The 13,627-nt window shown below is 41.8% G+C and overlaps 2 protein-coding genes across 26 annotated transcripts in view; one reads left to right on the top strand and one right to left on the bottom strand.

Annotated features, from left to right (window-relative positions):
- Nucleotides 1–7,169, bottom strand: part of ARHGAP36 (Rho GTPase activating protein 36) — a 169,115-nt gene extending 161,946 nt beyond the window's left edge. For 2 of the 5 annotated variants that reach the window (XM_085006543.1, XM_021080172.2), the window contains exons 1-2: nucleotides 7,028–7,169; nucleotides 6,299–6,415 (exon numbers count right to left, since the gene is read on the bottom strand). Coding sequence is in view for 2 of the 5 variants with exons in the window: in XM_021080172.2 (XP_020935831.1) it covers nucleotides 6,299–6,329 (31 nt within the window). In the remaining 3 variants the exon portion in view is untranslated. Of the gene's footprint in view, nucleotides 1–6,293; nucleotides 6,416–7,027 lie in introns of all 5 variants that reach the window. The other 3 variants (XM_085006544.1, XM_085006545.1, XM_021080173.2) reach the window with 3 other exon arrangements.
- A 247-nt stretch (nucleotides 7,170–7,416) lies between these two features.
- ENOX2 (ecto-NOX disulfide-thiol exchanger 2) overlaps nucleotides 7,417–13,627 on the top strand; it is a 284,418-nt gene continuing 278,207 nt past the window's right edge. For 6 of the 21 annotated variants that reach the window (XM_021080169.2, XM_021080160.2, XM_021080168.2 and 3 more), the window contains exons 1-2: nucleotides 7,417–7,596; nucleotides 8,651–8,710. The gene's annotated coding sequence lies outside the window, so the exon portion shown is untranslated. The remainder of the gene's footprint in view (nucleotides 7,597–8,650; nucleotides 8,711–13,627) is intronic. The other 15 variants (XM_085006568.1, XM_085006558.1, XM_085006563.1 and 12 more) reach the window with 3 other exon arrangements.

Here is a 13,627-nt window from a genome sequence, read left to right as displayed (position 1 = left end):
CACTGGGTTAAGGATCTTGCATGTCTGCAAGCTGCGGTGTAGGTCCCAGATGTGGCTCGGGTCCAGTGTTGCCATGGCTGTGGCATAGGCCCCAGCGGCAGCTCTGATTTGACCCCTGGCCCAGGAACTTCCAGATGCTGTGGGTGCAGTCATTGAAAAAAAGAAAATGAAAACACTAATTCAAAAAGATACATGCACACCTGTGTTCACTGCAGCATTACTTACAATAGCCAAGATATGGAAACAACTTAAGTGTCCATCAATAGGTGAATGGATCAAGAAGACGTGGTATATATTTCTACAATGAAATATTACTCATCCATAAAAAAGAATGAAATCTTGCCATTTGTCACAACATGGCTGGACCTAGAGGGTCAGACAGAGAAAGACGAATACTCTATGATTTCACATATATGTGGAATCTAAAACAAACAAAACAAATTAATTAACGTAACTAAACAGAAACAGAGTTACAGATATAGATATACCACAACAACCAGGTGGTTGTCAGAGGGGAAAGAGAGGGGAGGAGGAGAGAAATAGGTAAGCGGGTGAGGGAGATGAAGAGGTACAAACCTCTTAATCCAGTTACAAAATAAATGAGTCATAGGTAAGAAATGTACAATGTGGTGACTACAGTCCATAACTACGTAATATCTTTCTATAGTGACAGATGGTAAGTAGACTTACCATGATGACCATTTTATAATGTACAGAAATAAGAATTTGTACTATGTGCGAATCAGGAACTAAAATAGTGTTGTAGGTCAATTACGCTTCGAGAACAAACTCATAGAAAAAGAGATCAGATTTGTGGTTACCGGAAGGGGGGGGCGGTGGTGGGGGGAACCAGATGGAGGTGGTCAAAAGGTGCAAGCTTTCAGTTATAAGAAGTACTAGGGATGGAATGTACACCATTGATTAATACAATTAACACTGCTGTGTGTTATATATGAAAATTGTCAGGAAAGTAAATCTTCTCCCCTTTGGTAACCTGAAGTTTGTTTTCTATGTCTGTGAGTCTGTTTCTGTTTTGTAGATAGATTCATTTGTATCATTTTAGATTCTACATACAAACTAGGTCAAGGGGAAAGGGAGGGAGGAACAAATTAAGGGCATGGGATTAACAGATACAAGCTATTATGTATAAAATTGATAGGCAATAAGGACTTACTGTACAGTGCGGGGAATTACATTCAATATCTTGTAATAACCTATAATGGAGTAAAATCTGAAAAAAATAATTGAATCACTTTGCTGTATACCTGAAACTAACACAATAGTACAAATCAACTACAGTTCAAGAAAGCAAGCAAGCAATGAGCTTATTTGCTTTAAGCAAAAAAGAGAGGAGAAAGAGAGAGTACATCCTAAGAACTCTCATCACAAGGAAAAAATTTTTTCTGTTTCTTCAGTTTTGTGTCTATATGGGATGATGGATGTTCACTAAACTTGTGGTAATCATTTCATGATGCACATAAGTCAAATCATTATGCTGCACACCTTAAAACCATACAGTGCTGTATGGCAACTATATCACAATGAAACTGGGGGGAAAATATCAGTTAAAAAAAGTGTCAGCCAGGATCTGGAGAAATTGGAATGCTTACACACTGTTGGTGGAAACAGTACGGTGCAGCTTTTGTGGAAAAAAAATGGAGGCTCCTCCAACATTTAAAAATAGACATACCACTGATATATACGTATATAAACATATATAAGATGCGGTATATTCATATATATATATAATATTATTCAGCCTTCAAAAAGAAGAAAATCTTACCATTTTTGACAACACAGATAAACAAGAGAAGACATTATGCTAAGTGAAAAAGCCAAACACAGGTGGACCAATATTGCAGATGCCATTTATATGAGGTAACGAAAATAGTCAAACTCATAAAAGCAGAGAAAAGAGTGGTGGTTGCCAGAAGCTGGAGAGAGGAAGAAATGGGGAGTTGTTGCCCAATGAGTATAAAGTTTTACACGATAAGTTCCAGACTTACAACACAGTGCCTGTTCTTAAAAATGCAGCCTTGTGCATTTTAAAATATGCTAAAAGTATAGATCTCATGTTCCATGTTCTTATAACACCAAAAAAAAAAAAGAAAGGAAGGAAGAAAAGACCGAAAAGAAAATAATTTTTGGGAGTTCCCGTCGTGGCGCAGTGGTTAACGAATCCGACTAGGAACCATGAGGTTGCGGGTTCAGTCCCTGCCCTTGCTCAGTGGGTTAATGATCCGGCGTTGCCATGAGCTGTGGTGTAGGTCGCAGACGCGGCTCAGATCCCACACTGCTGTGGCTCTGGCGTAGACCAGTGGCTACGGCTCCGATTCGACCCCTAGCCTGGGAATCTCCATATGCCGAGGGAGCGGCCCAAGAAACAGCACCAAAAAAAAGAAAATAATTTTTGGAGCTGAGGTGATGTATACATTCAGTGCCTTAATTATGGGGATGGTGTCACAGGTATATACATATGGGAACACTCTTCAAAATACATACATAGCGTATAATACATACGTATTAAGTACATAGAACTTCCCATATATCAAATTATATATATTACAATTTTTTTAAAAAAGCAGAAGGGCCGGAGTTCCCGTCGTGGCGCAGTGGTTAACGAATCCAACTAGGAACCATGAGGTTGCGGGTTCGGTCCCTGCCCTTGCTCAGTGGGTTAACGATCCGGCGTTGCCGTGAGCTGTGGTGTAGGTTGCAGACGCGGCTCGGATCCTGCGTTGCTGTGGCTCTGGCGTAGGCCGGTGGCTACAGCTCCGATTCAACCCCTAGCCTGGGAACCTCCATATGCCACGGGATCGGCCCAAGAAATAGCAACAACAACAACAACAACAAAAAGACAAAAGACAAAAAAAAAAAAAAAAAAAAAAAGCAGAAGGGACATTTCCCATGATTTTTTTGCCCCTTTCATCAGGAAAATAATTATTTCTGTAAGTCAAAGCATTATTTCTTTTTGTACCTCATTTATGAAAAAGCACCTGAGAAAAGCAGTGGTAGCTTTTACGGTATATATCTTGAGGAAAACAAGGAAAGGGAGTGTTTTGAAGGTTTGGGGTTAACCAATCAACATCATTTGCCACAGCAGGAGCTCTCCAAAATTAACAGCATTATTAAAGAACTTATCTAAAAATGTCTGACCAATTACTGTCCCAACACTATATCCAGCTACTAAGAGTTACAAGCTTCCTTCAAGTGTCTAAAGAAGCAAAAATAAGTGCATGGTGTATGGAACAACACCGGAATTACATAACATTCCATTTCAGAATGGTAACAGAAAATTAAAAGCTTAATCAGATAGCACCAACACCAGCACTCAGTGAATAGAACCGCTACATAAAGTCAAATGGGACTACTACCAGCAGAATCAACTCTGACACAGGCCAAGTTGAAATGCCAACACAGGTCACTGACTGAACCACGCCCCGGCAGCAGAATGTGGTACAACATTAGCTACTGTGACTTAGCTCCACAGACTATTCCAGATATGGGCAAAGAGAGAACCCTGACACTGGCTAAAGTCAGAAACCACATGTTGGACTTATACTGGCCAAATATGCATCCCAAATCCTGCTCATGCTTATAGCTGAACTCCTGGCCACAAACTATCCTCTTATGTTGTCCATGAATGAAATGCTAATTTTGGTCTGAGACAAAACTAGGGCACATCATAGGTAATATCCTAATATGGCAACAGACTGAATATTAAACTGAGACACTGACTGTGCATTAACATTGGCCAAAGACTGAGGCCTAACGCTGAACTAAGAACAAACTCTAACCATATACACTAAATAAAACTTCTCCTGATGAAAGATTGAACATAAATTCTGGTCAAATTCTTATTTAGCCCTTCCCCAGGCAAAGCAATCAGCATGAACTCTAACCTCTAACAGAGCCATGACACTGGTGGCCTTTACTGACTCCCAAATGGAGAAATAAAAGTGATTCCAATACTGACTAAACACTAAAGTCAAACCTTGAGCTAAGCCCTAACCCTGGATGTGGTCCAAGGCTGGTCCATAGACTGAGCACTAACACTGATCACCGATAGAATGCTGATAGAATAAGCCTTCTCCTATATAAAACTAAATCCTAATACTAGCCAAAATTTGAATCCAAATCTTATACCTTGACTTCACAATGAGTATAACCCAGCCCACACTGGACTAAAGGCAGCCTCAGAGTGAGGTTTCAGGCTCGTCAGAAATGTGCTCTGATCCTTGTTACGGACTGAACCATGGCTGGTTTTTTTTTTTTTTTTTTTTTTTTTTTTTGGTCTTTTTGTATTTTTAGGGCTGCATATGGAGGTTTCCAGGCTAGGGGTAGAATCGGAGCTGCAGCTACAGCGATGCATGATCCAAGCTGCATCTGCGACCTACACCACAGCTCATAGCAACACTGGATCCTTAACCCACTGAGCAAGGCCAGGAATCGGACCGCAACCTCATGGTTCCTAGTCGGATTCGTTTCCGCTGCGCCACAATGGGAACTCCTGAACCATGGCTTTAACATTGAGGCCTAACACTTATAACAGGCTGAGTCCTAAACTTGGTTCCATGATCTTCTAACTATAGACCCACACTGACTTGTAAAGATAGCAACAGATCAACTAAACCTTAACCCAAGCTGACGACTGAAGCCAAACACATTCCTTACTATAAACCTGAACCCTCGCCATGCTTCAGCTGTATACAGGCTCTTAAGCCTTAACCTTGGCATACTAACTGATCTCTAAATCCAGCCACACTGATTTACCCTGGGCCATTATTTCACAAAATCATCTTCTTATACTCAAGCATTTTTTCCTTGGATATATTTCCAATGCAGCTGACGGCCTACACCACAGCCACAGCAACATGGGATCTGAGCAACGTCTGCAACCCACACCAAAGGACACGGCAACACCGGATCCTTAGCCCACTGAGCAAGGCCAGGGCTCGAACCCACATCCTCATGGATACCAGTCAGGTTTGTTACCACGGAGCCACAATAGGGACTCCCCTCAAGCATACTTTCTACCAACAATAGACCAAGGGTCCATATGTAAATGCATACATTCCAATAAGCTTTGTAGAAACACTGTCACTGCTATATATTTTAATTATTAATCTAATTTATTGATACGCTCCAAAGGGAAGGGATATGGCCTGGTCCACCCCCTCACCCCCAGCCCCCGACTCCTCTGCCCCTGATGTCTAGAATTGTGCCTGGAATGTTGTAGGTACTCAATACATATTTGTTGAATGGATAGATGGATAGTTTATTGTTACTCGTCTGTCCTCTTATTCGACGTTTCTGTGCAATATTTTAGCGAGTCTACTTTATTTTCTGTTGCTTCATCTATCAGTCTATCCCTTCTCAGTGTCCTTTGAAGCTACCTCTTCCTCTGCCTTCTACTTGACTATGGTTACTTCTAGGGTCCCATACTCCATCTTTGTCCTTTTAAATGTACTGTTCTAAATGCTCTCTATATGAAACTTAATTCATATTTTATTCAACTACCATTTATGATAGTTTGGTTCCAACCCCAGACCTCTCTCCCGTGCTTCAGACCTCCATTTCCCGACAGCATATCTAGTATCTCCACCCAGATGTTCCACAGACTCCTCAATGTCCCAAACTGAATTCCTCCTATCCCTCACAAAATGTGCTCCTCTTTCTGGGTTCCCTGTCTCAATGAATCGTACTACCATTCACCCTGCCACATCAGAACTTGGGGGTCTCAATGGGCGTACTCCTTTCCCTCCCTTTTCATATTCAAATTATCATCAAATCCAAGTGATCACATCATTTCCTCGCTTAAAATCCTTTAATGGTTCTTTACTGTTTTCAGGTTATATTTTGAACTCATTGGAATGGCCCCTATTCCTGCCTGATCCAGTTCTTGCAGTATGGAACTTTCTTGTTTGTTCCTCGCACTCTCTCGCATCCTTATTCTGCCGTATGGAATATAATTAACCTCCCTGCCCCAAATCTGACAAATATCTCACTGGTTCCTCAAAGCTCATCATTCAAGTATTACTTTCCCCAGAAGTGGGATGAGTTCTTCCTCTTCTATGGTCCTACAGAACCTTACAGAGAATTTTTTAGAGCACTTTGCATGTTGTATAGCCTCTCTCCCTTCTTAGATTGTGAGCTACTTGAGAGGAAGGATTACTTTCCAATTCTGTAGCAATTGTGCCTAACCCAGTGCCTTGCACAAAGCAGATTGCTGAATAAATTATTGAATCCATCTTATTCCTGTAATGTCACTTTTTAAAATTTTAGGCAATTACCTTACCAAAATGCAATTCCTCTTTCTTTCCCTTCATTCCATTTGTGAGTCAAAAAGTTGTCCTTATCAGTAAAACTGTAGTAACCCAACTGTAACGATCCATTCAGCTATAAGGATTCATCTCTAACAAAGAAAAGAAAAGTCAAAAGTTAGGAGTAAAATTTGCCCTAATAAACAACTATTTTCTTCAAATTTTTAATCACTTGAAAGTGTTCAGGTGTCCTCACATATTGCTCTATCCACCTCTTTAAACATATCTTTTTAATTAAAAAGATAGTTTATTAAAGAAATATAGTTATTTCTTATTATTCAAGTTGTCTATCTTTTCTAAACTGTTGTATTACACCAATGATTGTGCTCACTGTTCTTCACAGTAACAAAGTGGGTTCATTATGGGTTAAAGAGGTTTCTTCTGGGCTGACTTCAATCGCATTTCTATGCCTGTTGTGGGACCATTTCGAAGTTAAAAAGATGGTTCCTAGTTATAAAGTATACATTTTCCAGAAACTTTAAAGTGGTTCTAATGCAGATGGTTCACACAGAATATACCTCGACAATTTTAAAGTACCAGTTAAAATTCTAAGCTTATCAGGGCATAAATAACATTTTTTAAAAAGCTACTGAATCAAAACCCAACGAGAATTTCAAATCACGATATAAAGTGTTCCCCTCCAGCTTAACCAACAGTACAATCAATCTAGAACTTCCATCTGATCCCACAAGCACAACCCATACCCCAGGTAGGGAGAGTCTGTAAAACTGCATAATCCAAACTACAACATCCAGAATACCCTCCTCAAGCCGAAACTCTGGGGACAATAAGAACGGGGAAAAGGCGGCTGGCGGGGCGTGGTGGAGAAGCTTCGGGGGCCGGAAGGAGGGGAGAAGAGAAGGAATTGTGGGTATATAAAAAGAAATGTCTCGACTCCATCTCCCATAATCCTCCGTCTTGACTTGCGTCTCTCCGCCAATGTCAATATTGGATTCCGCCCTCCGTCCCCGCCCCGCAGGAAGAACAGCTTCTAGCGACCGCAAACTACATTTCCCATGAGGACAAGGGCTCGGGCCTCCGGCTTCCCTGGAAACAAGTAGCCAATAGGAGACGCCGCAGCGGTTGCGGCGTCGGTGAGAGTCGAGCCTGGGCCTGGGCGCCGGGCCCAAGCCGGCAGCGCCAGGTGGGAGTTCAGAAGACGGGCGCCCGGCGTGGGGCGCCGCGAGGGCACCGCCCGCCCGGAAGCTGCTGCACCGGTCCGATTTTCCGCGGTTCTATAAGGAGTAGCGCTTCAGTAGCCGGGGACCTGGAGGTCAGAGAGGCAGAAAGCCTGAGCGGCTGAGGCTGGGGACTGTGGGACTGTGGGACTGTGGGGGCCTAGGGAGGAGGGAGCTTCCGGGGCCGCAGGCCTCAGCTCTGACTCCGCCCAGCTCCGCCTCCACGGGGGAGGGGGTGTCGGGCCGGTAGTTCCTTTGGGGGCCTGGGAATGCCTTGCCAGTCCCGGGCATGACTTTATGTCAAGTTTTCACTTTCTGCCTCTTTGATAATGAGGTCAAGATCGTTGCCATCTCTTTATCGGCCCCTGCAGCCACTTCCCCTTCCCTGACCAAGTCTTTGGAGCGGAAAGGGTTTCCCCTCAATTTCCAGAAGGGATGGGGAGCAGAGGAGGGAAGACATCTCACTTTTGAGAAATATGTGTTTAAGGTTCAGTGCAGTGTTCTGGTGAGAATAAAAAGCAAGTTAGACCTTTTTTAAAAACCAAGCGCTTTAGGGCTTTCCAGCAAGCATTCATGTTGACAAACATTTAGGGGGCACACCAACTACAGAATAAAGTAGACTGTGCAAAACGAGACTGTATTTTGTTATTACAAACGCGTGTAAAAAGTGCCGAGGGGTTAGTGGAAGGGGATACTGATGGGGTTGGTGGTTGATCAATGGAAGGTCAAGCCTAATCCTGGAAGTGCTGAAGGCTTGAAACTCTCATCTAGTTTCCAGACCTATCCTGATAGGCTTTGGGAAGAAGTTGTATTTTAATTTGGGCTCCAAAGGAGTAAAGAGGATTTAAAATGGGCAAAGGCGGCAGGCAGGCGGGAGTGGGGGGGGGGGGGGGGAGGAGAAACTGCTTCCTAATATCGGGGTTGAAATTGGAGAAGGGTCTATAGAAGAGGAAGCACTTGTATAATAGGTGGGCTTCCCTGACTAGAGTAAAACGTGTCAGCAGGGATAGATTGGGAAAGAAATCGTGTTGACAAGCTTGGGGTCATAGTAATAGGACACTTTAAGGCATCCACATAGTTTGGATAGTATTCTGTATCAAATTAAAAGCAAAAAATTAAGATTAGGTGATTTTTGTTTTTTCATCCTAGGGGAACCTGATTTGAGATCAATTCTTGGAGAACACAAAGGAGTATGGTGGTATGTTCCAGGTGTGAGTTTAATTTAAACCCAAGAAGGGCTTTGTTTTATAGACTGTTTTGTTTGTGGCTATTCTTAGCTACACTCTAGAGTGGTCATTTTTAAAGCCTAGTGATATAGATTTATTTTCTTAAAAAATGCATTTGCTGCCTAGTGCATCATATTACCTGAATTGTAGTCATTTCATTGGGCAACCATAATGTTGCTATTTCTTGAGCCCACAGAGTGTTCTAGGTGCTGTCTAACAAGCACTTTGTTGCATTATCTTAAGAGTCTTATGAAGTAGGTTCTATTTTTCCCATTTTTCTAGAAGAGGAAACTAAAATGTCAGCAAGTTTAACAACCTACCTAAAGTCACATAGATTGTAAGGAGTTGAGTTGGGATTTGAGTGTATGAATTTCTGACTCCAGAGCCTACGTTCTTTCCATCAGGGTTTTCTGGTGCTGCTCTTCACTTTGGTTCTTGACATTCCAGTTGTGGTAAGGACAGATTATTGTGAGGTGTGCTCGATCACCTTAGCAAAAACCCAAATGATTCACTTTTTAGTTTCTATGTCAGTATGTGTCTGTTGTAAAGTAGCTGCCAAAACCAAATTAGCTTAACTGTTATTGCAGCCGTAGCCGATAGTGTCTGCCAAAACTATCGTCAGTGTTCCTGACTCTGAATCAGGTGATTCTCCATACAAAACATGCCATACCTCTAAGCTATTTGCCCCTGGACAGTACTTTGGATTTGATTTTTTTTTTTTTTGGCCTTTATTTTAAGTGACCTTCTGGGGCACTTGGTCTCCTCCATGACCTTTGCCCTGCATAGAGTGTTTGGGGATGCAGCAGAGTTCCGAGGTGTGAGCTCTCCCTCGGTTTAGTTGGGGAGAGAGATGCAAAGCGCTATGGGAGGATGAAGGAAGGGGTGGCTAACTGTAAGGGAGAGTCAGGAAGAAGGCTTCTGGGAGGAGGTGACAGGACACATAAGTCTCGAAGGATAATGAGTTTGCCAGGCAGAGAGCAGTGGAGGGGAGGCATTGCAGAGACAGGGAGCAGTCTGTGAAAGACAGGGGATTTCACATGAGGAAGGCATGTCCATTCAATGTTGAGGAATTCAGCATGGCAGGGGTATAGATTGTTTGGGAAAAGGAAGGAATGATGGTAGAGGAGTCTAGAAAGATAGGTCAGGGCTGATTTGTGAAGAACTTTGAACACAGTGATAAGTTTGGATATGTTCGCGTAGGCAGGTGTTTCTCAGAATGTAGGGCATCTACCATTAGTAGTTACATTGTGCCCCCACAGACATTTTAAATTTCATTAATTGTATGTTCTACTGTGGCTTATAAAGCATAAAGCTGAATTATGTCCTTGAATCTAAGGTTCTTGAGTTTATGGCTGAGCGAAAATAGAAAGTTAACCAGTTTTACGTTGATTTAAAGAGAAATAGTAAATAAAGAGTAGAACACATGGTATGTGAATATGGCAAAATAATCAGGTAATACTCAAATGACGGAAATTTGGAAAATACTGCTTGTAGGCAATAAAAAATCATTAGCAATGTTTTTGAAGAGGAGTGCCATGATCAGGTTTTCAACTTGGTGTGTCCTACAAGAGAACATGACCAGTTAGGATGCTGGTACTCTGTTCCAGAGAGAGATGATAAGGACCCAAGGGAGCAACAGATGAGAAGAGGGAACAGACTGGAGATATTTGGGAAGTAGAATTTGTAGGACTTGGTAGACTTAAATGTTATTATTTTATCAGTGTCATCTGAACTATTTTAAAAGTCTCTATGCCACTTTCTTCTTGTCCTCTAAATGCTAAAGTGAGCATATCATTGCCTAAGTCAGGCTGTGTACATATGTCCATTAAGCTAACTGTGGAGCCTATTGTCACACATGGGTTTAGATGACACACGAGCGTCCTCACGGTCTCACTGAGTGTCCTTGAAAGCAGTGGCACAAACATACGGGGAGTGTGAGTCTGCTCTGTGATCCTTAGCCATCTGAGAAACTCCTCCTTCAAGACTCAGCTCAAATATCAACACCTCTGTGAAGGCTTTTGTGCACCTCCCCTCCCGCCACCACACACACGTGTGCATGCCCACAATGAAGCAGTGTTAGGCTCCTACTTCCACAGGACCCTGCACTTAACCTCTGTTCTAGCTTGTACCACACCATAGTGTGTTGGTCTGTGGATGCGTCTGCCTCTTCCCTAGACTATGAGCTCTTTGAGAGCAGGGACCAGGTCTTATTTATTTCCAAACCCAAAGCATCCAGAACAGCACTTGGTACATGGTAAACATCTCATAAATTGTGAATGGATGAAACGAACGGACCAACATGTTCACATGAATATAACTCTGGACCTTGGTACCACAGAGTGCCAAACACTCCAGAAAGCTTAGCTGCTGGCTGCATTTGGTACTCTTGCAGAATAAAGCAGGAAATTTAAGTGCCCTGGGTATATAGCTTCACTAGAGGTTTCCTTTTTTTTTTTTTTTTCACTTTCTCCCACTCTCCTATGGTTACTTTGTCTTTTTTTTTTTCTCATCATATATCCAACCAGCCATCTGTCCCTTAGGCCTGCCCATTGCTTTGTTCCTCTTGGCAGAGTGCACATTGCTCCTGCCCTGATACTCTGCCAAGGATCTATTCCTCCTCTCCACCCACGAAATCCAGTGGACTCCATCCTCGAAATCACTCTGAAATGGGTCTCCTCCTACTCAGGGACACAGTTAGCAGGATACAGCCCTTCTGGAAAGTTTGTCAGTATGTATCAAAAACCTTAAAACTGCACATAGCTTTCAACCTTCCACTTCAACTTATAGGGCTCTAGGCTGAGGAAATAAATGTGATGTTTGTAAAAATTTAGCTCCCAGAATGTCTATCCTAGAGTTTACAATAGTAAAAGTGAAAATAAAAATGAAAGGAGGAAAGAAAAAGAAAAAGATAGCATTTTAAATGTCCAATACAAGAGTTTTGAATTAATTCAATTACTGCACATCTATGGGTTACTGAGTAACCGTGTTAATTTATGTTACCAAAGAACATTTACTGATGTAGAAATTTGTTTGTTATATTAAGAGAAAATTCAGATTATGAAGTTGACAGGTCCCAGTTTGAATACACATACACACACATATCACACATGTGCAACCACCCACACATCTGTGTGTACATACTTAGGAAAAGTCTTCTAATGTTAAACACAAAAAATTATATAGAGTTTTCCTATAAGTAGAAAGTTATGTGATTTCTGTTTTTAGCCTTTTTCCATATTGTTTCTATTCCTCTATAATGTACATTTTTAAAAGTTATTAAAACGTGTTTTCCCCATGTCCATCTCTATTGCCATTGTACACCGCCCCCTCCTACCTCACAACATATATGACTTCTCTGCAGGATTACTACTGCCTGAAGCCTGCCTCCCTTACAATCCTTTGTCCACCAGTGCTGACAGAATGAATGATGCTTCTAAATCACAAGTCTAAAGCTATCCAGCCCTATCTAATATAGTTCAAAGGCTCCCCATTGTCCTCAAGATAAAAATCCGAATTTCTTAAACAGCTTCATAAAACCTTTGAAAATGAGCTCCATGCTTTTCTTTCCAGCGACACCTTTTCCTCCCACAGTTTACATTTTCTTGGAGTCTGGTGCCTGGTACATAGTAGGTGTTTAGCTCATGCTAACCATATATCAATGTGGATTGTATGGGTTAACCATTGCGTGCCGGGCAATCCACTGGTATTTTACTTCATCCTCAGAGTAAAAATGTTCAATACAGTAGTTAGCCCAATTTTGCAGATGAGGGAAATTAATTAAATAAAAGTGGAAGGAAAAGTAATCATAATACGGAACTTTTCTTTATAAAGAAAAAGCAACCCCCTTCCCCTGGCCCCACCATAACACAGCTCTCTTCATTTTCCTGCGGCCTCTGCCAGTCTTTGTCAGTACGCATACAGACTTTGTCCATTCCCTTGGGCAAGTTATATGTGACCACAGCATAACAAGGATAGGCCAGACCGACATGATCTCATCACGTCACGGTTCACTTTGTGTTAATGTACAGAAGTCTTTCCTCTGTGTGTATAACACTTCATGCAGGAGAGACAGAAGAGCTCCAATTGCTCTGTTTTTCTTTCTGTTTTGAAATTCTATGTCTTTTGGGACGGGGATGTCAGCAGAGAGCTACGGAAAGCTGTGATAGAATTGAATGTACAAGAAACAATGTGTCTCATGGGAGCCAATGTCATTGGTTAATTTATTTTTTTAAATGTCATGTAGATGTATTTTCCAGCAATCCGTCCCCAGGGAAGACCTTGGTTGAATTCAACTGTTAATCCTATTTACAGAATGCAGCCCCTGCGTGCACTATAGTCTTGCATTGTTAAGTGATCTTAGACATATGTAGTGGATTACCGTAACAACCACACAATCAGGTGAATATGAGATATCTGATTGTCTCTACAAAAACGTATCAGTGTTCATGCTGTCATTCAGGATCCTGACGTGTGGTCTGTCCTTCATTTTCCTTACAAATAATCCCCATTGTGCAAAGATGGATGCTCTTTAAAGGAGAGAAGTCCTAAGCATGAATTGTCAGAATAAAATGGTATTACCTTGTAGGGAAGTCTCGTTGAATACTTCAGGAAAAAGAATGCATAGTTCTCCTGCTCCATGATCAAATAAATTGCACATAGACATTACAGGTAGTGTTTCAATTCATTTGACGGATTTTTGTGGGCTGACTATGTGCAAATCATTCTGCTAGGCACTGCGCTGGATACTTGTAAATACCCCTTTTTCATGCCTTCCAGACAGACAGTTCTAGTGTACATATAAGAATAAGTGTGCAAGAGCAAATGGAAGAAAGAGAAGGGTTCAAGAAACAGGTCCATCATATAAACGAAAATTTACTCCACTGAAATTGGGATACCTGCC

This window comes from Sus scrofa, chromosome X (genome assembly GCF_054392235.1).
Source record: "Sus scrofa isolate SSC_HxYL_T2T_F1_AM1 chromosome X, Sscrofa_HxYL_maternal_Yorkshire_Landrace_v2.0, whole genome shotgun sequence".
NCBI lineage: Eukaryota > Metazoa > Chordata > Mammalia > Artiodactyla > Suidae > Sus > Sus scrofa.
This window is presented reverse-complemented; position numbering and strand designations above follow the sequence as displayed.